The sequence below is a fragment of the Carya illinoinensis genome, chromosome 7 (genome assembly GCF_018687715.1).
Source record: "Carya illinoinensis cultivar Pawnee chromosome 7, C.illinoinensisPawnee_v1, whole genome shotgun sequence".
Classification (NCBI taxonomy): domain Eukaryota; kingdom Viridiplantae; phylum Streptophyta; class Magnoliopsida; order Fagales; family Juglandaceae; genus Carya; species Carya illinoinensis.
The window spans coordinates 38,414,433-38,440,961 of record NC_056758.1 but is presented as its reverse complement, the minus strand read 5'-3'; the positions used below and the strand labels follow the sequence as shown (position 1 = coordinate 38,440,961).

The following is a 26,529-nucleotide window of genomic DNA, read 5'->3' as shown; positions in this document are numbered from 1 at the left end:
TGTTTTTAATTTGAATAATATATTGGTTTATTTATTTTTAATTAATGTGTTTTAATTGGTTTTAATTTATTTGATGTGTTTAATTTATTTTAGTCGTTTTACGGTTTTTAATATCGTTTTCGGCGGATCGGTTTTTGGTCTCCGGAGTAAGGATTGGACCTCATTTCTTTTCTTTCCTCTTTTTCTTTTTCCCTTTTTCCTTTTCTTTTTCCTTCTTTTTCTTTCTTTTTCTTTCTTTTCTTCTTCTTTCTTCTCCTTTCTCTCCCACGTACGCCCAGCTGCCCCTTTTTCTCATTCCCGTCGCCGCCACTTTGACCGGCCAGTTCTCCGCCGTCCGGCCACCGTTTGGTGCGCCGTCACCACCATTCTCTTCCCCTTCCACCAAAGATCATCCCCACCAATTTTCAGAGCCATCGGACCAGCCGTTAGCTTTCGAGAGCTGCCGGAAGTCGCTGCACCTGCTCTGTTTTTGCCCCTGTCGCCGGTTGTTTTCGCAGCCCAGAACCGCCGCTCGCCGGCGGCGTGGCCGACACCACCCACCCAGTTTTCTTCTCCTCTCACCGGTGAACATCCCCACCAAGTTTCACCTCCATCCGAGCCACCGTTAGCCGCCATGAGCTCCTCCAAGTCATACGGTTTTTCACCGTTTCCGGCGCCGTCGCACCACCTCCGGCCACCATCTTTTCACAGCTTCTTCCCCTACCTCTTGCCGACCTAAACCACCCATTTCTGGCCTCAATCCGTTGCCGGAGCAGCTCCCACGAGCTCAACTCCGTTCAGCCCCTTTTTGGCCTTCGACCGCCATTTCCACCACCACCCACGGCCAAAACTCATTTCCCTTAACTTCATAAATATCTCAAGGCCATTCCCTATCAATCCCGAGCCTTGGTTTGTCCCCGTTCGAAAATGGGTAATTTATTACCCACGACAACAGTGTAAATTACACTGTTACGTTGCTTTTTCTCCGCCGTTTGCAACGTCGGGTGTTTTCTAAAATTACCGTATAGCGCTGTAAGTATTTTCCAAACCCTATTTTCAGATTTAAATATATATTGATCATTCAATTATTTATTGCTGCTGGTTAGTTGATTCCGGACTGAGTCCGAGGAGTTCGGGGGTCGGATGGATGGAGGACGGAGTTGCTTGATTTATTGTTTTATGGTTGGTTGTTTGTCTTGGAGCATTGATAATTGCATTTGCATGATGCATGCACGTGTATTTTATTTTATTTGAGAAACCCTGTTTTGCTGGCGTGATTGGATTTTCGGGTGCGTGTGTCTCACGAGCCCAAGTCGGGATGGGTTATTATCTCGGTGGAGCTCCTCTAGTCACTCGGGAGTGGATAATACTGAGTGACGTCCCCTGAGTTGTCGCTGGGCGACGACGGGAGCGGGGCTAGAGGATGGCCGGGCCAGGTACGCGCGGGGCTCGAGTCTGGGCATCGCTCTACTCACCGACTCCGTGGCCCTTCGCTGGCGAGGGCTAGAGGATGGCCTGGCCAGGTACGCGCGGGGCTCGAGTCTGGGCATCGCTCGTTTAGGTATCACATGCGTAGTCGTTACCTGCGGTGTGGCACAGAGCCAGGGTTTGCGGATGATCCCTAAGGGAGATCATGGTGCATGTATAACCGGTTTGTTTTTATGGTTTTCGGATGCGGGCCATTTTCTGGGAAAATGGCGAGTTTTGGTTTTGAGACTTTTGATCCATTTTCTGGGAAAATCGTGGTTTGGGCCATTATCTGGGATAATGGCGAGGCGTGGTTTTTAAAAATATGTTTTTATTGGGCCAAATGGGTTTTTGGCGTGCGTGGAAAAATGTGGTTTTGCGGGGCATGTGCATTGGTTTTTCTTGCATCCATGTTGTTTGAGTTCTATGTGTTTTTATCTGGTGGTGTTTGGGTTTTACTTACCTGCGGTACCATTTTTGGTTCCGTAGCTTTTGGTGCAGAGTTCGAGGAGGAGGAGGCTGAGCCCGAGGATGCGGCTCCGCCAGGTTGCTGAAGTTATGCTTTGTACTTGATATTTTATTATATGCGTGTTTTGTAATATTTTATTTATGTACGTTTTGGAATAGCTTTGTATTAAATAAGAAAATTCTGGTACTTCGTTTTTGACTTGCTTATCCGCTGCATGTTTCTTTGTGCACATATGTTGCATTTGCACACACTTGGCACCCGTCGATAGGATGGTGACCTGGGTTGTCACCATCCGGACGTCTCGATTTCCCCGTGTTCGGGCGTGGGGATTTGGGGGCGTCACAGAAACCTATTATACCTTTGAACAACACCGCTACAAAAGATCTATGTAGAACATCATCTACACTTGCAATCACCTTACACGTGGTGATTCAACTATTCCCCGTGTAGAATACTTTCTACACGCACAAGGGTTATACACATCATTTTTCTGATACAAGAACTGATAGTGGGTAGGTTATCAGAAAACATTCCTCAATGAGTGAAATAAGAACAATACAGTGCAAACTATATCTCTCAAAATGAACAAGGATTAAGGCTCAATGCTTAGAGAAGAGAGAATGAAAGTTTTGAATGAATGTTGTATGCTCTTGGTGTTGTAAATGTGAAACTCTCAAATGATCTATTTATAGGCATATGAGACTTTATATTCAAATTTAAAAAGATTCACATGTCAACGACAACATCATTCACTTTTTCAAAAAATTCAAATAAAAGGTTCTTCTTTTTCAATTGTCAAAGACAACATCATTCACTTTTTAAAAAAATCAAACCTAATCTTTTACTTTTGTCATATGACAAAATGAGCACACTTTCTTTTTCAAAAAATTCAAACCTAATCTTTTACTTTTTGCATATGACAAAATGAGCACACTTTACTTTTCAAATTTTTCAAACAAAATCATCTACCTTTTGTATAAGTCCAAAAAAATATCAATCACTTTTGAAAATATTCAAATAAAACATGCACATATGAAAGATGACAATCAATCATCTTTAATATTTTCAAAGTTCAACCCTTTAATCAAGGCATGCACATGTAAAAGATGACAATCAATCATCTTTCAAAATTTTCAAAAATATTCATATACATGTGAAAAATATATTTTAATGCTTTATGATAAAATATTAATTTTGAGCATTAATCCTAATTTTGAATTTTAAAGAGATTTACAACATTACTCTATAATTTTAATGTAAACTTGTTCCCTTCTTGCTCATGCTTGTTTCCTTGATGTGCTTGACTCCATTGTGTAGACAACTTGAGTTTGAGACTTCTTTATTCTTTGAATTCATTTGTTATCATCAAAATCCATGTGTAAATATATAATTACACAAAATTTGAAATCTTGGGTTCAACAATCTCCCCCTTTTTGATGATGACAAATACTTGATAGAATCTGAAAGCTGTATTAATACTTAAGCTCCCCCTGAGAATGTGCGTTAGTTTTTCAAACAAAAGTATAAATATAATTCCAAGCATATATAATAAGTTTAGCAATTCAAACAATGTTAATATTCTAGTCTAATACTTCTCCCTCTTTTGGCATCATTAAAAAGGATCCGCAACAAGTAAATGGATCTGAAGAAAACGGTGCGTTAGTAGACACTGTAGATAGTTAAAAAAAATAAATAAATTTCATCCGTCCGTGACCCGACAAGTGCGGTTGGAGATTTGAAAAAATCGCCTGATGTTGTTGACAAACGAGATTGAAGGCTCCGAGTTTCTAAAAAAAATGTCATTTTCACCGATCGGGAAAAAATACATTGCTCTTTGACTTGGATGATAGCTTGTCTTATTCTTTATGCTATCTCTATAAAATCAGTCCTGAAGTTCATCCAATCCGCATCAAGTTTTCTTCTCATCTCTATAACTCATCTGCATTCCTTCAACATTCTCGTTTTAAGCCTTATATTCTTTTCTCAATGGCTCATTCTTCTAACATTTCTCTAGATCCATCCATGAGACATTCTGCATCTCAACCTCTTGTTCTTTTTGTAGCTGTCATTGGTGCCATGTTGCAGCAGGAAAATAATAATCTGACTAATAAGTCAGATTCTGATGCTATTTATGACTTGGTGAGTCTTGGGACTCGTTACTCTTCCTCTATTGTTGTTTTTTCTCAGCGGCTACAAGTCAAAAATCACGAAGTTGAAAAACTCAAAGAACAAATTGTTGTACTTCAACGAATTGTTCAAGAGTCTCACACAAGGGAATGAATCATTCGGCAGAAGAATAAGCAGTTGAAATCTTTATTAGATTCTTAATTTCGCTTGCCAGTTCCCATGGATAAGAATGACATGATATTGTATGAATAGAATGAGCGTCTCAAATATGAGGCTAAGAATCTCAAATTTATGTAAAAGTATTTAAAAAATCTATCTCTATTTTTATTGACTCTGGTCTATCTTTTAAGAGATATTCATGGCATGCATCATACCTATTTCTCTTCTGATCATACATAATCTATCTTCTGGTAAAGGTTTTGTGAAAATATCTGCTAACTGATCGTGTGTGTTTGTGAACTCTAATATTATATCGCATTTCTGCACATGATCTCGAAAAAAATGATACCTTATTTCAATATGCTTAGTTCTAGAATGTTATATTGGGTTCTTTGAAAGATTTATAGCACTTGTATTATCACATTTGATTGAAATGTGATTATACATGAGTTTAAAATCTTCAAGTTGTTGCTTCATGTAGAGAACTTGAACACAATAACTACCCGCAGCAACATATTCTGCCTCAGCAGTAGATAGTGCAACAGAATTTTGTTTTTTACTAAACCAGGAAACTAGTGCATGACCTAAGAAATGGCATGCTCCACTAGTGCTTTTTCGATCTATTTTACAGCCAGCATAATCTGCATCTGTGTAGCTGATTAGATCGAAAGATGTGTGCTTAGGGTACCATAACCCTAGGTTAATTGTACCACTAAGATATCTATGAATGCGCTTAACTGCAATTAAATGTGATTCTTTTGGAGATGATTGAAAGCGTGCACATAAGCACACACTAAACATAATATCTGGTCTACTGGCTGTTAAATATAATAAGCTACCAATCATACCTCGATATATCTTCGAGTCAACTGGCTTACCGGATTTATCTTTATCAAGTTTAGTTGATGGGCTTATTGGTGTTCCAATTTCCTTAGCATTTTCCATCCCAAACTTTTTCAGTAATTCCTTAATATATTTTGATTGATTGATGAATGTCCCACTTTTTGTTTGCTTAATTTGCAATCCGAGAAAGAATGTAAGTTCTCCCATCATGCTCATCTCAAATTCTTCCTGCATAGTCTTAACAAAAACTTGACATATATTTTCATTAGTAGCACCGAATATTATATCATCAACAAAAATCTGAATCAAAAGAATATCATCATTTTCATATTTAATGAAAAGAGTTGTGTCGATTTTTCCTCTTGAAAAACCTTTTTCAATCAAGAAACCACTAAATCTTTCGTACCAAGCTCTAGGAGCTTGTTTAAGTCCATATAGTGCTTTTGTGAGTTTGAAAACATGATTTGAGGAAATATGATTTTCAAAACCTGGAGGTTGCTCAATATATACCTCTTCATTTATAAAACCATTTAAGAAAGCACTTTTAACATCCATTTGAAAAAGTTTGAAATCTTTATAACAAGCATATGCAAATAGCATTCAAATAGCTTCTAATCTTGCAACAGGTGCATATGTCTCATCATAATCGATTCCTTCTTCTTGATTAAAACCTTGGGTTACAAGTTGAGTCTTATTTCTAGTAATGACTCCGGACTCATCTTTCTTGTTTCTAAAAACCCATTTTGTTCCAATAATAGTATGATTTTTGGGTCTAGGAACAAGTGTCCAAACATCATTTCTTTCAAATTGATTCAACTCTTCTTGCATAGATAGAATTCAAGATTCATCAAGAAGTGCGTCATCAATATTTTTGGGTTCAATTTGAGATAGAAAAGCAGTATGATTGCAAATATTTCTAAGAGATGATCGAGTACTTACACCTTATGAAGGTTCTCCCAAAATTTGTTCCACTGGATGATCTTTCACAAATTTCCACTGTTTGGTTGCATCTTGTATTAAATTTTGATGATCTTTCCTGATGGCTCCATGTTGAACTTCCTCTATTGTTTTCTCTTTGTTGAGATTGAGACTTTCCGTATTATTTATACCTCCTGCTTCTTCATCAATAGATTTCTTGGAGAGTGAAGAATTAGATTCATCAAATACTACATGCATAGATTCTTATACAATTAAAGTCTTTTTATTGAATACTCTATAAACTTTACTATTAGTAGAATACCCGAGAAAGATACCTTCATCAGATTTTGCATCAAACTTGCCTAAATTATCCCTATTCTCACGATCTTCTCTTTCGAGTTGTCTCCAAATGTCACATGTCCTTCTTCTTTAGATATAAGATCAAAGAACTTAGTCTTGTCTCCCGTCATGTGTCTTGAACATCCACTATCTAAAAACCACTTGTTTTTACTTGTGGATGACTTCATGCATACCTATAAAAACAATTAAAATGATTTTTCTTGGTACCCAAGTTCTTTGGGTCCTTTATTTATTAGTATTAGAAGAAACAAGATTTTTAGGTACCCATATGGCCCTAACATTCATTGTATGATTTCTTCTAATAGGACAAGTATGATAATTATGACCATTTCTATTACAAAAATTACAAATAGCATGTGACATATATGAAAAACTTGAATGATTATAATAATATCCTTTTTTGACAAAATTATTTTTATGAAAAGAATTTTGAATATTAGTCTTTGATGTAGAATGATTATTAAAGAAATTTTTATAAGGTTTGTATTTTTGTTTTGGCATATATCCCAAACCTGCATTGTCAAAAACACATCTTTGACTACCAAGAAGTTTTTCAAAATTTCTTTTTCTATTTGTAAAGTTTTCAACAATATTTTCTAAATCGGTTTTCTTCTTATTTAATTCAAGATTTTCATCTTTCAAAATGATACTTTCTTTTCTTAAAATAAATTTTTCATTTGTTAAAGAAAAATTTTTCTTTTTCAAAGCAGTATATTTGATACCCAATTTTTCAAATTCCTCATAAACCTCTTCTAAAACATTTTGCAATTCTTCATATGAAGGATTTTCATATTATCAAGATTTATTACCTCAATGTCATCTTTAGTCATAAGACAAAGATTTGCTAATTTTTCATTGCTTGCTTCACTATCTGAGCTACTTGAATCATCATCCCATGTAACTTTCATTACTTTCTTGCCCTTGTTTCGATCTTTTTTTAGCAGAGGACAATCTGGCTTGATATGACCAGGTTTATTGCATTTATAATAAATTAAAGTGTCATTTTTACCTGAATCTTTATTGGAAAACTTTTTGAAAGATTTCTTCAGAGGAGTTCTATTTTTCTTCAAGAACCTCTGAATTCTTCTTGTTATCATCGCAACTTCTTTATCTTTATTGTCATTTTCCTCATCTTCATCACTTTCACTTTCATGAGGAACAACTTTAAATGCTAAGCTCTTCTTTGGCTTTCCTTCTTCTCCTCTTTTCAATATGTACTCATGGGTGATAAGTGACCCGATGAGTTTATTGACTTCGAGCTTCTTGAGGTCTCTACCTTCAAGAATCGTTGTAACTTTTGATTCCCAACGTTTTGGTAAAGAGTTGAGAATTTTTTTTACTATTTCCACCTTGGAATAAACTTTGCCAAGAGTAGGGGTGAGCATCGGCCGGTCCGGACCGGCAAAACCGACCGGACCGGCACTGTTTGGACCGGACCGGACCGGACCGAATTGGGTTCGGTCCGGTCCGGTCCCATTTTTAATGGACCGAAAAGATTCGGTCCGGTCCCGGTCCGGGAGTTTTTCACCCCGGACCGGACCGGACCGGACCGAATAGAAATAAAAATAAATAAATATTATTTATATATATTATTTATATAATAGTATTAGCATATTACTAATATATATAATAGTATACTATATGTATATATATTAAATATATTACAATATAATTACATAAATATTAAAAAAATGTCATTAAATATTAGCATATTATATAAATATATAGTTATCACTATTACTATTATTACATATAGTTATTAGTTATAGTATAGTTATTATTACATATATTTATTAGTTATAGTATTATTACTAATAGACTAATAGTATTAGCATATTACTAATATATATATATAATACTATATGTATATATTAAATATATTACAATATAATTATATAAATATTAAAAAAATGTCATTAGATAAAAAAAAAAAAAAAAAAAAAAAAAGAAGTCAACCTTGGACCGAATGGACCGACCGGACCGGACCGGACCGGATAGGACCGGACCGGACCGGTCCTGATGGAGTTCGGTCCGGTCCAGGGTTGGAAAACCCTGGACCGAATAGGTCCGGTCCGGTCCACAAAACCTCCCCAGACCGGACCGGACCGGACCGAACTCACCCCTAGCCAAGAGCTGTCAAGCTATTTATGATGTTAGTAAAACGAGTGTGCATACTAGAAATAGATTCATCATCATTCATTTTAAACATTTCATATTCATGAGTAAAAATATAAATTTTTGATTCCTTGACTTGCGAAGTTCCTTCATAAGTTACTTCCAAGTTATCCCAAATTTCATTTGCCGTAGCGCAATTCATTATTCTATTAAATTCATTTCCATTAAGAGCATTATATAATAAATTCATAGCAGTTAAATTTAAAGTATAAAGTCTATCGTCTTCACGATCAAACTCTTCTTCTTCCTTTTTGACCTTTACTCCATCAACCACTTTTGTTGGAATATAAGGTCCATTTACAATACATTTCCAGATTTCTCTACCTTGAGCTTGAAGAAATATTCTCATTCTAACTTTTCAGAATGAATAATTATCTCCACAAAAGAGTGGAGGCCGACTACTAGATTGACCTTCACCAAATGAAGCTGCAATGTTAGCCATAAGATCTTAACTCAAAAGATAGTTAATCTTATAATAGAGCTCTTAGCTCTGATACCAATTGTTGCCCAGATGACTAACACAAGAGGGGGGTGAATTGAGTTGTAATAAAAAAATAACAATTATAAATCAAATATATAATATAAAATATAAACAAAATATGAAATAACAATAAATATAAAGAGTAAGGGTAAGAGAGAAGCAAACTCAGTATGTTAACGAGGTTCGGCCTCACTGCCTACGTCCTCGCCTCAAGCTACCCCTTGAGAATTCCTAAATTCACTATTCAACCTCCTTCAGGTGGAGATAGAAACCTATTACACCTTTGAACAACACCGCTACAAAGGATTCGTATAAAACACCCTCTACACTTGCAATCACCTTACATGTGGTGATTCAACTATTCCCCGTGTAGAATACTTTCTACACGCACAAGGGTTATATACACCCTTTTTCTGATACAAGAGCTGATAGTGGGTAGGTTATCAGAAAACACTCCTCAATGAGTGAAATAAGAACAATACAGCGCAAACTATATCTCTCAAAATGAACAAGGATTAAGGCTCAATGCTTAGAGAAGAGAGAATAAAAGTTTTGAATGAATATTGTATGCTCTTGGTGTTGTAAATGTGAAGCTCTCAAATGATCTATTTATTGGCATATGAGACTTCATATTCAAATTTAAAAAGATTCACATGTCAAAGACAACATCATTAACTTTTTCAAAAAATTCAAATAAAAGTTTATTCTTTTTCAATTGTCAAAGACAACATCATTCACTTTTAAAAAAAATTAAACCTAATCTTTTACTTTTGGCATATGACAAAATGAGCACACTTTCATTTTCAAAAAATTCAAACCTAATCTTTTACTTTTTGCATATGACAAAATGAGCACACTTTACTTTTCAAAATTTTCAAACAAAATCATCTACCTTTTGTATAAGTCCAAAAAAATATCAATCACTTTTGAAAATATTCAAATAAAACATGCACATGTGAAAGATGACAATTAATCATCTTTAATATTTTCAAAGTTCAACCCTTTAATCAAGGCATGCACATGTAAAAGATGACAATCAATCATCTTTCAAAATTTTCAAATTTAATTTTCAAAAATATTCATGCACATGTGAAAAATGTATTTTAATGCTTTATGATAAAATATTAATTTTGAGCATTAATCCTAATTTCGAATTTTGAAGAGATTTACGACATTACTCTATAATTTTGATGTGAACTTATTCCCTTCTTGCTCATGCTTGTTTCCTTGATGTGCTTGACTCCATTGTGTAGACAACTTGAGTTTGAGACTTCTTTATTCTTTGAATTCATTTGTTATCATCAAAATCCATATGTAAATATATAATTACACAAAACTTAAAATATTGGGTTCAACAAAAAGTCAATATAGATAAATTTAAAGGTATATTATTTAAATTTAAATTTAAAAATAAAGATAAATAAACCAATACCAGTGTAAGACCATTGGCATTAGTTTGACCAAATTCATTTTCAAATTTGATCAATATCAACACTTTTATACATTTAACTACTTCATCAAAATTCAATCTCCACATTGGATTATTCATTTATTCTCTACATAATAATAAAATATTATTAAATTAATAATTTTTTTTTAATTTTTTTTCTCACATTTTGTAATTCTACCAATTAAATGTTAATAATAATTATATTCTAATTAGATTAATATTAAAAAAAGTATTATTAAATGTTAATAATAATAATTATATTATATTACATTAATATTATTATATTATAATTAAATTAATATTAAAAAAGTATTATTAAATGTTAACAGTAATTATATTCTAATTAAATTAATATTTAAAAAAGTATTATTAAATGTTAATAATAATTATATTCTAATTAAATTAATATTAAAAAAAGTATTATTAAATGTTAATAATAATAATAATTATATTATATTATATTAATATTACAAAAAATTATTATTAAATGCTAATAGTAATTATATTCTAATTAAATTAATATTAAAAAAAGTATTGTTAAATGTTAATAATAATTATATTATATTCAATTAATATTAAAAAATATTATTAAATGTTAATAATTATTATATTCTAAATGTTAAATGTTAATTATATTCTAATTAATTTAATTTATTTGTTTGGAATGATAAATTAATATTTTAATATTTAATAAATGAATAATGATCTTCTATCTTTAACTAACTACGGTAATAAAAATTTAAATTATTTTAAATTTATCTAATTTAATGTAAAAAAATTTTTAATTAAATTATATAAAATTTGACCAAACATATCTTGGATCCATTCATTCATCCTGAGGTATAGTTTCTATATACCTGTCACCTGATACCACTGGCAATCAGAACTAGGGAGAACCGGATAAGAACGTAGAACTAGAAACTCATCATGAATTTTTGAAAGGGTTAGAGGATACCCCGAGGCAGACCGGGGCCGAATTGAAGACCGCCAAGTGCCAAGATCATAGTGGTCCACCCGGTAAGATAGAGCCTAGAGGGGGTGTAATTCTTAATTTCTGCCGGAGCCCAAAAACTGAACTGAGCTTTGGACAAGTGACTCGGTGAGGTGCAAGCCCATCTTAAATGATAGTATTTCAGTTTTAGGTGTATAAATTTTGTCTAATTATTATTATTATTTTTTAAAATTTTAATTTTTACGTTGGGTGGACTTTTTTATAAAATACCTGCGAAACTTAAATTCGTGAAACATGTAAAAATGATATAAGCCATACGATCTTTAAATAAAATGTGGATTTTCGGGTCAGTCAAAAAAACAAACATGTGATCCTAATTATATTATGGCCTACGAAGCTGACCGTCTGGTTCCATCTGAGTAGCCAGAATTTCCTTCACCTAATTCATTAATCCTGTTGAGCTCAGCTCTGCCCTTCTCTCTATTGTCTTTTTTCTGATTTTCTAAGCAGCCACTTTAATCACTGAGCTCCTTTTTCCAACCCAATCTAGAATAGGATACAATCTTCTTTTCCCCACTCCAAACCCACCACATCAGCTTGTTAGTCACCACGAGAAAAAAGGGACCAAATCCAGACTCCCAATGACCTTCTAGTTTCTACTACGCAAGGAGTTTCCAGATGCCGAGATGTTTCAGCTTCACCGAATACAGGAACTGGTGCTACCGATCCACTTTCGTCAAATGGGGGCTGCGATCCACCGTGACGGACCTCGAAGATGGCACCATCATGCACTGTTGGGTCCCCAACATCCGGAAAGAGAGCAAGCCCGACCTTCTCCTGATCCACGGCCTCGGAGCCAACGCAGTGTGGCAGTGGGCCGACGTCATCCCTCACGTCATCGCTTACTACAACATCTACGTCCCCGACCTCGTCTTCTTCGGCGACTCGGTCACGAATCGGCCGGACCGGACGGAGTCGTTTCAGGCGCAGTGTGTGATGCGGGTGATGGAGGCCAACTCGGTGCGAAGGCTGAGCCTGGTGGGCCTGAGCTACGGTGGGTTCGTCGGGTACAGTATAGCGGCGCAGTTCAAGGAAGTGGTGGAGAGGGTGGTGCTATGTTCCGCCGGGGTGTGCATGGAGGAGAAGGACCTGAGCGAAGGGGTTTTTAGCGTCTCGGACTTGGAGGAGGCGGCCAGGATTTTGGTGCCGCAGACGCCCGAAAGGCTTAGGGAGTTGGTGTACTACACATTTTTCAGGCCTCCACCGGTGGGATTGCTGCCCTCTTGCCTGCTCACCGATTTCATTGACGTAAGTGACTGTCATTCGTTGATTTCCTATTTAAATTTGGTAAAATAAATAATGTTACCTCGCTGTCTCCGTCTGTCCAAACCCATCCCTCTACTCATCCTGCTGGCAACTTCTGCGCATAAAATACAAAAACATCGTTTATTTTATATTATTATCCCACCAATGACATTATTGAACATCATTAGATATCATACTATAAAAGAAAAAAATGTATTGAATGTATTGATCATCTATTCTCTCGTGACATTAAATAATAAATTTACAAATAAAATATAATAAATAATTTATAACTATCTAATGTTATGTCATGAAATAACGAGAAGATGATAAAAATTTATAATGAATAGCATTCCTCAATTAGAATTATTCTTATATTGATGTTGAAATGGTGGTGCTGTATTATCATACGAATTGGTTTTTTCAAAATGTATCCTCTCTAATTTATATCACAAACTTTGTTACGTAGCATTTTGGTGTCACGTGACTTATTAAAAAAATTATATTTGAAATAAAATAGAGTCTGAAAACACAAAAGAAGGAGCTTAAAACTCTAAATTATCTCTATCATTTTATGTCTGTGTTTTTAATTTTTTTAAAAAACCACGTGATACCACATTAAGAGGATAAAATAAGTGGTATAAATTAGAGGCATAATAACATTGTCCTTTTTATATTTTGTTGATAATTTATTATCCTTCACAATCAATGATAATAAAATCGGGGGTCAAAAAAATATACTTAAAAAGAAACAAATATTTCTCTATATAGAATTTAGTTTCTTGATACGGCTGACTTTCACATTGAGATGCTCTTTAAGATTTTGGGTAATATGGGCAGGCAATGTGCACGGAACATGCGGAGGAGAAGAGAGACCTGATTCGAGCTATTCCCAAAGGCCGGAAACTTTCAGAACTTCCCAAGATTTCTCAGGTTCTTTTAAATTATTGTTATTATTATTATTATTATTATTTTTTGTGGGTATTCTCGTTTCTCCCACAATATTGTTTATCTGATGCAAAATGTAAGATAATCTTCTTTTTAACTTCCCCCGCAGCCCACGTTGATAATCTGGGGGGAGCATGATCAAGTATTTCGACTGGAACTTGCTTACAGATTAAAAAGGTTCGCCATGCGTTGGTCCCCCGATTCGATCTGCTGATGTATGTTGTAGCTCAACTTATTTTTCTATTGGGAATGCAGGCACCTGGGGGATAATGCTCAGCTAGAAGTCATCAAGAATGCAGGGCATGCCTTCAATGTCGAGAAACCCAAGGAGTATTACAAGCACTTGAAATCTTTTCTGGTAGATTCGCAGCCTCCTCCATCGAGCCTACCTCCCAAGCAGATCAAACCCACTACCGTCTTGAACATATAAAGGAGCACAAACAAAGATATGTTATCCTCTAGGAAACTCGTTCCCTTTCACGAAGGCTAACATGTAATTTTATTTAAAAAATTTCCCTTCTGAGCTAACATGTAAGTAAGATTTTTCTCTTAAAACAAGTCTTGAACCCAGGTATTGAATTTGTGATTCAATCAAGCACGGGTTTGGTAACCCAACCCCATTTTTAGCAACATTGTTATCTGAAATTGCAGTTTTCCATTTTGGGGTCGTCATAAGCGCGCACCTGCCCACCATGAGCGTGAGAAATCCATTTGTATCTTGATTGAAAATGCTGCATGGATGATGGATGGCCAAGCGAACTGCGAACTGAATCAATGTGCAGCTCATATCAACTTGTTCTGATTTGTACTAAAATGGCTCAGCTTATCAACAAATAAACTGTATTAAAAGGCAGTATTCAACACCACAGTAACAACAATCTGTTGATTGAGTTCTGGGGTTCAATCCTACATCTAAACCATACTAATATCGGAGCAATGTGGGCTTGTGTGGTGTGTGTGCTTATGTTTAGAGTTTTTCAATAACAAATTCCAATTGTCCACATGATGCCCAGCATCCAATGTTTGAAGGAAAACAATCAGTTGCAATTGAATGGATTATGGAAGAAGAGACACAGCTTGTAAGGGAACTGAGTTCAAGAAAATCTTCCCACCCAGTCTAATGTGTCCTTTTAGCTTGTTGAGAATTACGTACTTTTTTAATAGAATCAATAGAACATGTGAGAAGCACATACTTTTTTAATTGGATTAAATTAATCTTGCTAGACAAGTAGGTGCTTCTCGTATGTTCAAGGAACACATGGCAATTTCATAAACTTGATTGGAGGAAAACCTTATTCAAGAGGAAAACTAAGTAGCGTAACGGCCAGCAAATGAAGTTCATCAGGGGCAGTTGGGTAAGAAATCTCCACCACAATCATAAATGTAGCAGACATGGTATAAGATAGGAATACAAGCCATAGTCACAAATCCTGGTCCTACGACTGCAAATAAAAGTCCTGAACGCACCCTATCATTTTCCACTCTTGATGGATCAAAGAATCTCTTGCTGGATTAATTCTGCAAAGTCAATGTTCGTGAGTAATTGACCAACAAGGAAATAAGATGTAATGAAAATAAATGGAAACAAAATAAATCTGGAGAAGGAATTGAAGAGAGCTGTGACGTTTTGGACATGCCAAAATCCACATTAACTGAAGATTTAAACATTGTTTTTCAGTTTTATGTTTCCCTTTTCAAAATGCATAGATGTTACAGATAAAAAAATAATAATAAAAAAAAGTCTCTCACCTCTGCTGGAGTTTCATCAACTTTGGATTGTTCGCCTGCAAGTTTACCAAATCAAAATAGAAGAAATCAGAAACTATTGACTGTGAAAGTTGCAACTTTGGCCATGACTCTAGGAAATATATACAAAGTGGTAAGACACCATCAGAACAAAATGGCTTATTTTTTGGCACCCAATAAATCTGTCTCAAATTCCCTCAAGAAGAAACTTGGTTGGCATAGCCAAACGACACACAGACCTTTTTTTATAGGTGCCAAACAACGCAATGACTTATTTGCTAATTAATCTATATATATGGGCAGACATTAAAAAAAAAAAATTAGAGTGTAAACAGCATAAATAATGCTAGGATCCCTATTTCCAAATTGAGGGCAGGGAATTTGTTTTTAATGGAACTTAATTGTCCTTAAACCAAACCTTAAGCTTTTCAACAGCCCAAACCATGACCAAAAGAATCAAACAATTCAAAATGATAAATAGCTTAAGATGAGGCCCAAATTTTCGACAGAGACAGAGCGAGATAAAGAGAGATTAGAAATGATTACCTCCCTCATCTGGCAGATCTGAGGTCCATAACGTAAGGTTGTCCCTAAGTAGCTGCATAATAAGGGTACTGTCCTTGTAGGATTCTTCGTTAAGACTATCAAGTTCAGCAATAGCCTCATCGAAAGCTTGCTTTGCAAGGTGGCAGGCCCTGCACGATCCAGACACAGTTAAATAAACTCAAAAGTGGTACTACCCCCCCCCCCCCCCCCCCCCCCCCCCCCACACACACACACAGATGCATGTCAACCTCTCAGGGGAGTTCAAGATCTCGTAGTGAAAAACAGAGAAGTTCAGGGCCAGGCCAAGTCTGATTGGATGAGTTGGGGGCAAATCGGAAGCAGCAGTACTAGTAGCAGCCTACAGTATAAGAGGGGGCCCAGATGACAATATATCATAGCAGTTATAAAAGATGAAATATCTTATTACTTATCAAAAAAAGTTATAAAAGAAACAAAAAAGGGGGAAACAGCTGAAAAACTGAGAGGCAAGGAGCTTCAGCAGAGAAGCCAAGTTGAATACACCTCATACGCTTTCAGTGACTGATCTGCAGCTTCCTTACGTCCCTCACCCGCTTTAAACTCAGCTAAATATCGATAGTAGTCTCCTTTCCTGAAACAAGGAAATCAGGATCACAATGCAGATGTATTCTCCCATACAAGCACACATACTCACAAATTCCACATCCAAACCAAACTGAATAACCACAGAATCTGTGCAAGAAAGAAATATAAATTATCAAGATAAAGCACTTCCAAAACCAATATGGCACATTGTTTTTTTTTTTCACTACTATAAGAGTCTTGCTTATATTGAAGAAAAGGTAAGTAAATGTTCACCCTAAAAAATGCTTGCCTTAAGTTTTGGCCGCACGAGTTCATGTTAAATGGTACGAACTATAAAATCTCCAGCCAAAACTGCTATTAGGCAATTGTTCAAAGTACTAGGCTACCTAAAATCTTGTAGAAGAGAAAAAAACGTAAAAGAATTCTTACATCTTATAGTAAAAAACAGTTGATTCCCCTGTTGAGGAACATGGAAGGAGGTGGTAATCAATGACTGCTAATATGTCGTTGCAGATACTTGCAAGCTCATCTTCAACCCTCAGCCTGTACTCTTTTATCCTCTTCACATTGTGTTCGTTCCCTTTGGCCTCCTCCTTCTGTTCAATGGAAGATAATATCCGCCATGATGCCCTCCTTGCCCCAATAACATTCTTATACCCAACAGACACCAGGTTCCTTTCATCTACTGTCAATTCCACATCCAATTTAGCGACTTTCTTCATTGCTTCAACCATCTCTGCAACAAGAAAACACGTAAATATACACCATTAAATCTAACATGCTATGAAATAAACGGTTACAAATTTACGAGAGGTCTGCTATTAGAGGACAAAAATTACTACAAATCTGCTATAGCTCGCTTCAGTAACGATGGGATACAAATATAAACCTTAGGATGTGCCGTATAACATAAAGATCCAAACCCCCTTTTCAAATAACACAAGAAATCAAAAAAAAGAAGAGGAAATATTTCATAAAACCACTCGAGAAATTTTTTAAGGAGATGACATATGATGGATAGATCATTTTTACTGTACACGTCTAGCGAACATCCGCATCAGCTCATTTCATATGTTAACGAAACCGCGGCTCATCATCAAGGCCTCTTTTAGTTCTGGAAATATATAAGTGAAGGAAAAATACTGAGAGAGATATATTTCCCGAAGCTTTCTTGACAAACATCTGTATTAGTATTCTCCAAACCGATTACTTGTACTATTTTAAACGGAAATGAAATCATCCGGCGCACTTTTCTGAATTGTTCTTTCTCATCATCTACCGTGAAAAACTTACGATCAAGTGAGCAACGAAACGTTTTCCTCTCAGCACTCAACTGCTTCCTTACTCTGAACTTTGCTTATGAGAATTCATCAGCTTGTAACAGCTTACTTGCTCATAAATTTAGCTTATTCTTGATTCATTCGTCAAAAACTCAGTAGGCAAACACTTGGTGAAACACAGTCAGTATACTTACATGATAAAAAAAAAAAAAATGGCCAACCAAACGAATAACCGTCAAAATACCAAAATCCTTGATAAAAAAGGTAAGGAGAAGGGGGGAGCTGAGATCCATAAAAGCTATACCATCGTGTCTCTCGGCCTGCTCCGCTAGTCTCGCCAAGTAAACCTGTTGCTCTCTCTCCTTCTCCATCGCCTCTTCCTCTCGAGCGCGCGCGCTCGCTCTCTCTCTCTCTCTCCCCCCAACGAGCCTTAAGATTTTGCCAGCTTTCTGATATGCGGTGCAGGGGGATCGGGCCGTTGGATGCAGTTTTAGGAGGGGTGGTAGTGGGAATAACGGTGGGAAATGGGGCCCTCGGCTACTAGGAAGATGATATCTCAGCCGTTGAAGGGAACTAGGTGTCAATGAGGGAGGAGTGTGATGTTGACTGGGACAAACATGGACGGCTGTAGATTGACAAAGAGTTGTAGTTGTGAATCGTGATAGTGAATGTGGTGGGCTCCACTTTTTGCCACAGCAGAGACCCAATTTCGTCAGCACGGAGAGGGAATAGTACTGGCAAACTTCGACGCAATTGTTGTGGGCCACACCATCACCTACGCATCACTATAGCCTATGGGTTCCTAATTTCCTTATTTGGGACTCTTTTGCCCTCGTGCCGTGCATCATGCTTCCAATAAAAACGAAAAACCACATGTTTTATCGTGTATATATTTTTATTTAAGATTTTCTAGTCATCATTTTTAAAATAATAATAATAAAGTTTTGAAGTTCAACAAACATAACGAGTCAACTACAAGGCTTTCGAAAAATTGAAGAATACAAAATTAGAAGCTGAGTCTATTAAAATAGAACTATTCACAAATAGCAGTCTAAGAATATTGCTTTTTCACTAGTAAATAAATCGTAGCTAACGAGAAATGGACAGCTACAACATCAAAATACATTAAAATATTACAGCTTCTCCGCAATACATTCAATCCAGCCGAACTCTAACTATCGATGTCGTGAGGATTATCCAAAGCAAAAGGTGCGAGCTTCTGGCAAATAGATTCTGAAGCCAAAACGTTTAATGGGTGGGGAACTTTCCTCTATAATCCAGTAATATTGAAGAGGTCAGTGACTTTCACCTCCAGGCAAACCCCGGCTGTTTCCTGCATCCCCAATAGAGACTGTGGCTAGGGACTTGGAAGCCCAGGCCCTGGCATTCATTGCCCCTTCCTGTAAATTGCTTCTCTTGCAAGGCTCATTTAGAGAATTGAATAACTGTATTGCTCGCCTCAGATAGGCCAGAGGATGCTCCCACAAACCCCCCAATCTTACATTTCGAATGTGCCTTCTCCAAGCATACCGAGCACAAAGAAGTACAGTTGGAAAAGAGAAATATAGCAATCTCAGAAGCACAAATGCGGTGGCCAAGGCCAAATATGTCTCCTGCCGAAGCAATTTCTCTGGTGATCTTGCCCACGAGAATGGACAGCTTTCCTGCTCGGTGTTATCGTGCTTCTCATGATTTGACAGACATCCAACATTTTCTATGGATATTTGATCCAAGGATGCAGTCTTAATGCCTAAATATTGCACAGAAGAAAGTTCAGTAAGAACATGCAATCAAATGCATGTAAGGAAGACAGATGTGCAACTCAATAAAGAACAGCAGAGTAAATGGTGTTAAGGATGCATTATTCTGCTTGCAGATGCAATTTTCTTTTTTCTGATAAGTAATGAGGATTTTATTGATGACAAAATAATAATGAGAAAAAAGAACAAACATTTTTGCATTACTGGTAGACAACCGCATGGCTGATACCAAACTATTCTTAGCAATCAGAATTAGTCAGGATGCTGTTCCCAGACACCCGGTGTCACAAAAAAAAAAAAAAAAAAAAAACTTTCCCATGCACGCGTTAACATATTTTTTTCCAACAAAGTGAGGAATAAATAAAGAGAGATGTTAAATCTAGTTTGCCTATGAAGAGGCATAACCAAAACTTCCATTAACCAAAACAGAAAAAATCACAAATATCAATTCAGAAAGGTTCATATCATAGTAACATTACAAAAAGTCAAGCAGCATGTCAATGGAAAAGGATAAGAATTTTTCGGTCAGATCTTTGTATAAGGTCATGTTGATCCATCCTTCTACTGATTTCCCTTGGAATAGCATTTGGAGAAGCAAAATGCCTCTCAAGGTCGCTTTATTTGGCTGGTTGGCTTCTCATGGAAAATTTCTGACTATGGACAAGTTGAGAAAGCGCAGTATTATTATAATGTACTGGTGTTTTATGTACAAAAGAAATGGAGAATCAGTGGACCATCTTTTTCTTCACTGTGATGCGGTTAAGATTTTATGGGATGAAATTTTTGTTAGGCTTGGCATTGCATGGGTGATGCCTAGGAGGGTGGTGAATCTTTCTTTTTTTCTTTTTCTTTGGCACAAGGTGTCTGGGAACAGCAGCCTGACTAATCCTGGGGGTGTACAGGCTCTCAGCAAGGAGCTTCTCACAAGTGCACTTCAGGTAATTCAAGGAGAAAATCCCCTCAGTCTGATGGCCCATAAGAATTGTTTACTACCCAAGAGGATTTGAACCTTAAAGTGGGAGGGAATACACCACCAAGACCAAGACCTTTACCACTTGACCCAGGAGGGTGGTGAATCTTTTGGCTTGTTGTAGAGGAATTCAGATCAATCGTCAAATTGCGGCTGTTTGGAAGATGATGTCATTATGTCTTATGAGGTGTATTTGGAATGAGAGGAATGGTAACTGTTTTGACAATAGAGAACGTTCAGCGGGGGGGTTTAGAGATTTTTTCTTTCATATGTTTTTTGGGCTTCAACTATTGTATTGGATGGGACTAGTTTTAATAACTTTCATGCTCTTTTTCACAGCTCTTAGCTTGTAATTAGGTGTTCTTCTCTTGTATACTTCTTGTGTACTTGGGCTATGCCTAATTATGTGGATTAATAAATTCTTCTTACTTATCCAAAAGAATAAAATATGCCAATAGCAATAATCTATCAATCACATAAGCAAGGACACATTTACTTGCAAAAATAAAATTTTCTCTTCAACTTTCACGGAAGCAGCAGCCTCTACTTTTAGCCAATTCTTCTCTACAACTAGCTATATCAATTATCATAGACACAGGTTAGTTGAGCATTAAAAACAGAAGCATATAGTAAATCAGTTCCAAATGAAATTGCTCACCAGTCACATCGCCGTAGAAAGCAGCAAGAGAACTGAGGGTCCGGGAGCCAAGATAGCGGACACGCATTGTGGAGTTCAAAAGGAAAAGGGTAGGAAACCCATGAACTCCATACTTTGAAAGTATGCTGCATGTACTCAACCAGCGTTATTCTCAACTGTCAACAGGATATAATTGCTAAATGCAAACCAAAAAGAAAACCGGTGATATACAAACCTTGGCCTGACAGTTGATTCTTCAATTGCAAAATGAGGGATGGAGGGATACAAAGAAGACAGGATGGAAAAGCTTGGCCAGAAATTCCTGGAGAACGGGCACCAAGATGCATAGAAGAGCACAGCCACGTATTGATGACCCTTTGTGTGAACCATGTTTAATGCCCTTTGAAGTGAAACCTCATCTCCCTTTCCAGTAACAAAATGTAAATTCCCTTTAGGATTATATTAATAGGTTTACAGACGCATAACTAAAAATATTTATAAAAGCTAAGCAATGTTGCTCAATTTCACCATGTCAGTGGCGATCCAAATAAAAGCAAATCAAATTCTTGATTTTTCTCGTAATAGTGATTGTTAGCCTTCCTATTACCCAAAATAAAGTTGCTTTGAATAACAAATCGACATCTACTCAATTTCATACTGAATTTTTAAAATTACCATGATTTTCGACCTAAGAAACTCACAAACAATTTGGATGAGAGAAACAGGAGCTAGGGAGGGATTCCACACAAAAGGTATCTTGAGCAACACCCAAGGCGTTTTTCTGGCTCAGATACAGCTCAATTAGCACTGAGAACATTTTATCTTAGTATCTTGGGCAGTAAGCAATAACAATATTTCGAAAATCAAATCAAAATGGTTGCAATGCTTCATAATTTCGCAACCCTTGACTTCCAGCAGCCTCAAATAATTCCCAGTATAAATTCCCAACTAGCACAAACAAATCACAGAGCACATTTCGCCTAAAAACACCACGCTAGAGATTTTTTTTTTTTTTTTTTTTTAAAGAGTATTAAAAGGAAAGGAGGACACGTACCACGGTAACTGCAACAAGACCAGGGGATCCAGAATCACCGTGTAAAGGACAATTCCAAAGCCGGAACCCTAAGATCGAATCGGAAGCGGACTCCACGGGACAAACGGTGGTCGAAGACGAAGCCCTCGATGGTTCGGCAGCGCAAGTAAACCTCACCCAAAGCAGCAACGCCACGACGATCCCCGTTCCCCAACCCCCCATCCCCATGAAGAACAATAGCCCTAGCTATCAGCAAAATTTATTCTCCAAAATTAAATTAAAATGGGAAAAAAAGAAAAGGGAAAAAGTCAAGGCCTGGAACAGAAGGAAAATGAAGGGTGTAGGGAGCGAACCCGGCGCATCTTAGCGAGGGCGTGGGGTTGGGACTAAGGGAAAGGAAAAGGGAAGTCACGACTCGCTCATTCGCGGGTATTTAATTATTTGCTAAAAACAATTGTTGGAGAAAAATAAAAATTGATATTTCAAGCTTTGAAAAACAGCTTTATAATTTGTTCAAAAAGCATGGAATTAAAAATGATTTATGCCGATCGATTTATTTGGAGAATCGGAATCGGAATCGGAGGGAAGATCGTCTGCTTTTAGCTCTGGGAGAACGAAGAGAGGGCACGACGCGCTTGGTGGCTCTGTCAGATCCGTATGTGTGCACGAGAGTGGGTGGGCGGGTGGGTGGGTTATCTTTCTTGCTATTGGCCAATTTTTTTTTAAGCTGTTTGATTTTATTTTGAAAAGCCGAAGAAAAAAAGAAAACGAAAAAGTTACGTGTACATTTTCTAATTTTGAGTTTACTATTCTTGAATTTTTATCTTTATAACTGAATCAATTTATACGATTCATGCAATTAATATTATATTTATAAAGGATTCTATAAATTAATTACTTAAAATATATGAAATATTAATTGATATAATTAGAGTAGATAGAATTCAAGATGAAAAACAAAAATACAAAACAACTAAAAACTATGCACATAGGAAAATGATGTATGAAGGAGATTTCGGGCAGGGAATGCGCAAGAACGGTCTATGTGGAAAAGGAAACAGTGCGTTTCACACAAACGTCAGTTTCGTTTCAGCAAGGTTCTCCTCCATCTCAACCTCAGTTCCTCTTTGAAAGGTTCCCCAGGTTTTGCACAAACCCACTTCTTGTTTTCAATTCCATCTCCACCAAAGTTCCTCTTCCATCTAACTCTCCTCCATATCTCTGAAGTATTCCTAAGATGAAATGAACCCACAACTTCGTATTTCAACCATTTTTTCATTTGCATAGATCTTTAAAAGTTGAATGAATTAAAGGAAAATAATTCATTTCACACAAATAAATGAACATTAAAGTTATGGAATTGAAAAAATGGAAAAATTGATGAAGAATGAGATTTAAATTTAGTTTGTTGGGATTTCATGGATGGAATGAGTTTTTCCGATTAATGTTATCAAATGAGCTGATAAAAAATCAAACAATCCGCATTTTATCTTAAATCAACCAGAAAAAATCAAAAGAAAAAATGCTATCAGGAAATTCTATCAGGAAATGCTACTAGGATATGCAAACGATGTGAATGAGGGAGGCGAACGGGCAGGGAATGACGAAACACTCTCAGTTCCGTTTCAACCTCAATTTTTTATTTTGTCTTTTTATGTGAAATATAATATTCTTTCCTGTGCAACCCCTATGCAAACTTCCCTGACCGTAGAAGAACTGATGCACATATGTTGTTTGTATCTAAGTACCAATGCCTATACAAAAACTTTTATTTTCTTTTTTCCTCTAAACCAGTAATTTACATGTGCACTTATACATGTTTTGTAAAAGAAAAAGTCTATAGACAACTGGCCGCTTGCAGCCTCGCATCTGACTTGAAAAAAAATTTGAACGATGTCGTTCGTTACAGCTCGAAGATAGAAGGGGCTTTGGTGGCCTCCATTCCCATTTCGCCCCCATCCTTTTCATTTTCCTCTTCCTCTACCTCTCATTTCATTCACCCTCTTTCTCCATCAAAATTTAATTTCTCCCTCCCTCCGTCCATCTCCATCTATAAGAAGCAGAGTGCTTTCCCTCGCAAGCTTGGCTCTTGTCCAAAGACCCAAAGTATTCAACTAGAAACATAAGATACATAAACTAGATTTTCTTTGCTTTGGATTCTCAACCCATTTAATTGACGTGGTTTTTTTTAATACCATAGCATAACAAAGGTTCCCACCATTTTCCTCTTCCTTATTCTTGAGCAAAATAGTTGTTGATGATGCTAAATGCTTGCTCTGTTTCCTCCCCCCTTCTCTGGTTCTTTTTTTGTTGTTCCTTTGAAAAAATAGTTATATTTTTCTCTTTCCGTGATAAGCTTCTTGAAGCTTTATCACCACATTTTTTTAACTTTTGGATTCAACTCAATTTTTTATGCTTAAAATCTTTCTCAGAGGTTCTAAGTTTCAAATTATTTCCCTTTGAGAAGCAGATACTAAATTGAAAATGCATATTATCTTAGACTCACAAATCTGTCTTATAAGTACGTCAAAATACCATTTAAATTTTCATTTGTTTTGCTGTCTAGGCTCCTCTAACGAGAGCTAAAATTGGTGATTTCCACCATTTTTTCATTACCGCAACTGCTACAACTATCCTTGAAAGAATGGAGTAACCAAGAACAAAGGAAAGTATGGTGGGAGGGAAAAGGGGCAAGCTTGTAGAGGTTAGACTTCTATAGAGTTCATTGTATTAGGAGTGTTATTTTGAGTGTTAGAACCTTCTTGTTGTTTCGGTTGTATCAAGAAAGAAATAGTGTAAATGTAGAAGAGCTGCTGCAAAGGGGGCTAAAAATGCATGTAAAGTATTTCATAAATTGTTGAAGAGAAAATCACTAGCATCCTGGACTACTTTCTATTTTTCATGTCATCTTTCATCCGTGTTTTTTTCTTTTTTCTTTTAATAATATTTGCTAACGTGGCATAAGGTGCCGCGGCAGGGATGCACGCGGTTGTTCATAGAATAATTGTTTGTAAAAATATTATTCCAATGAATGAATTTACAGTTTTTCGCATAGCACTATCTCGAATGTAAAGAAAAATGTGTTGCTAAGAGCTTGAAAAAAGAAAAACCACAATTTTGTTTATAGGATTCAACTAAAAATAATTACTTCAATAGATAGCTCACACAGAGGCCCCAATCACCAAAAACACTCAAAGCCAATAATTGAACAACTTTTCCATCTCATAATTTTTGTACGTTCGGGAGAACTGATTTGAATGAAATCTATTAGCTCTTCGTTTGATTCGGGCTAACAGTGAAAAAAAATCTGAAAAAGTGTTGTCTCAATTGCGAGATTGTTTTTGCTAGCTACGTTATTAAGAACTTCAGATTGACTACTTTATGTATTTCAAGTGAAATACTTTAACCAAATGAAAATTCTTTAATCATAATGCGATTACACAAAAGCCAATAACGTAGGGGGAAGTTAAAGCACAATTCGAGGCCCCAATCACCAAAAACACTAGAAGCCAATAATTGAACAACTATTCCATCTCATAATTTTTGTACGTTTGGGAGAATTGATTTGAATGAAATCTAGAGAAATATTTTTTGCAGTCGGCTGTAAAAAAATGAATTAATACGTGACCTATATGAAAAAAAAAATTATTTTTATAACTTTTTTTTATTCATATAGGTCCCCTTGAATATAAAAAAAAAAAAAAAATTATAATTTTTTTTATTCATTCCGTACGGCTGACTGCACACCGACTACATTTGCCGACTGTATGTAGCAAAGCCCTGAAATCTATTAGCTCTTCATTTGACTCGGGCTAACAGTGAAAAAAAATATGAAAAAGTGGTCTCAGTTGCGAGATTGCTTTTGCTAGCTACGTTATTAAGAACTTCAAATCGACTACTCTATGTATTTCAAGTGAAATACTTTAACCGAATAAAAATTCTTTAATAATAAAGCAATTACACAAAAATAAACCAATAAATTGATGTGGTTTGACATGGTACGTCATATTATAAAGTTATTTTTATTATAAAGTAAATCTAATAAATTTCATTAAACTACATCAACTTGTAGGTTTTATTTTGTGTAATATCTTTTTGTCAGTAGCAGTTCTCTTTTAAACTAAGTCTAATATCCAAACACTTAATTCTCAAATCACTAAATTCATTTCAACTCAAAACCTCTTTACACGAAGACCCACAACCTTTTTCAACTTTCTATAAATACATCTAAACTCATCTTCAATAGACCACATAAAACTCACTCTACAATCTCAACTCATTACAGTTCATAAAAATTTAAATTCATTTCAACTCATCTCAACGCTAAACGTGACCTAAAAAGGTTAAAAAAATCTCTGAG

The 26,529-nt window shown here is 36.0% G+C and overlaps 3 protein-coding genes and 1 long non-coding RNA gene across 4 annotated transcripts; 2 read left to right on the top strand and 2 right to left on the bottom strand.

Moving 5' to 3' along the window:
• Positions 1-11,719: 11,719 nt before the first annotated feature.
• On the top strand, positions 11,720-14,263 carry LOC122314948 (2-hydroxy-6-oxo-2,4-heptadienoate hydrolase-like). Its single transcript, XM_043130603.1, has 4 exons — positions 11,720-12,688; positions 13,526-13,618; positions 13,743-13,810; positions 13,889-14,263. The coding sequence occupies exons 1-4, from the start codon at positions 12,059-12,061 to the stop codon at positions 14,061-14,063; spliced, it is 966 nt and encodes a 321-aa protein (XP_042986537.1). The 5' UTR covers positions 11,720-12,058; the 3' UTR covers positions 14,064-14,263.
• A 616-nt stretch (positions 14,264-14,879) lies between these two features.
• On the bottom strand, positions 14,880-18,247 carry LOC122314949 (14-3-3 protein 7). The gene is made up of 7 exons (XM_043130604.1): positions 18,074-18,247; positions 16,919-17,225; positions 16,448-16,535; positions 16,174-16,283; positions 15,926-16,074; positions 15,383-15,417; positions 14,880-15,151 (listed from the first exon to the last, which is right to left on the bottom strand). Exons 1-7 carry the CDS (start codon positions 18,138-18,140, stop codon positions 15,146-15,148), a joined length of 762 nt encoding a protein of 253 aa, XP_042986538.1. The 5' UTR covers positions 18,141-18,247; the 3' UTR covers positions 14,880-15,145.
• A 441-nt stretch (positions 18,248-18,688) lies between these two features.
• On the bottom strand, positions 18,689-22,850 carry LOC122314947 (5'-adenylylsulfate reductase-like 4). The gene is made up of 4 exons (XM_043130602.1): positions 22,191-22,850; positions 21,372-21,559; positions 21,158-21,282; positions 18,689-19,519 (listed from the first exon to the last, which is right to left on the bottom strand). The coding sequence occupies exons 1-4, from the start codon at positions 22,395-22,397 to the stop codon at positions 19,065-19,067; spliced, it is 975 nt and encodes a 324-aa protein (XP_042986536.1). The 5' UTR covers positions 22,398-22,850; the 3' UTR covers positions 18,689-19,064.
• Positions 22,851-23,108: 258 nt separating this feature from the next.
• LOC122314950 lies at positions 23,109-25,047 on the top strand. The gene is made up of 2 exons (XR_006243915.1): positions 23,109-23,312; positions 24,736-25,047. It is a non-coding gene; the product is annotated as an uncharacterized LOC122314950 (long non-coding RNA).
• The last annotated feature ends 1,482 nt before the right edge of the window (positions 25,048-26,529 follow it).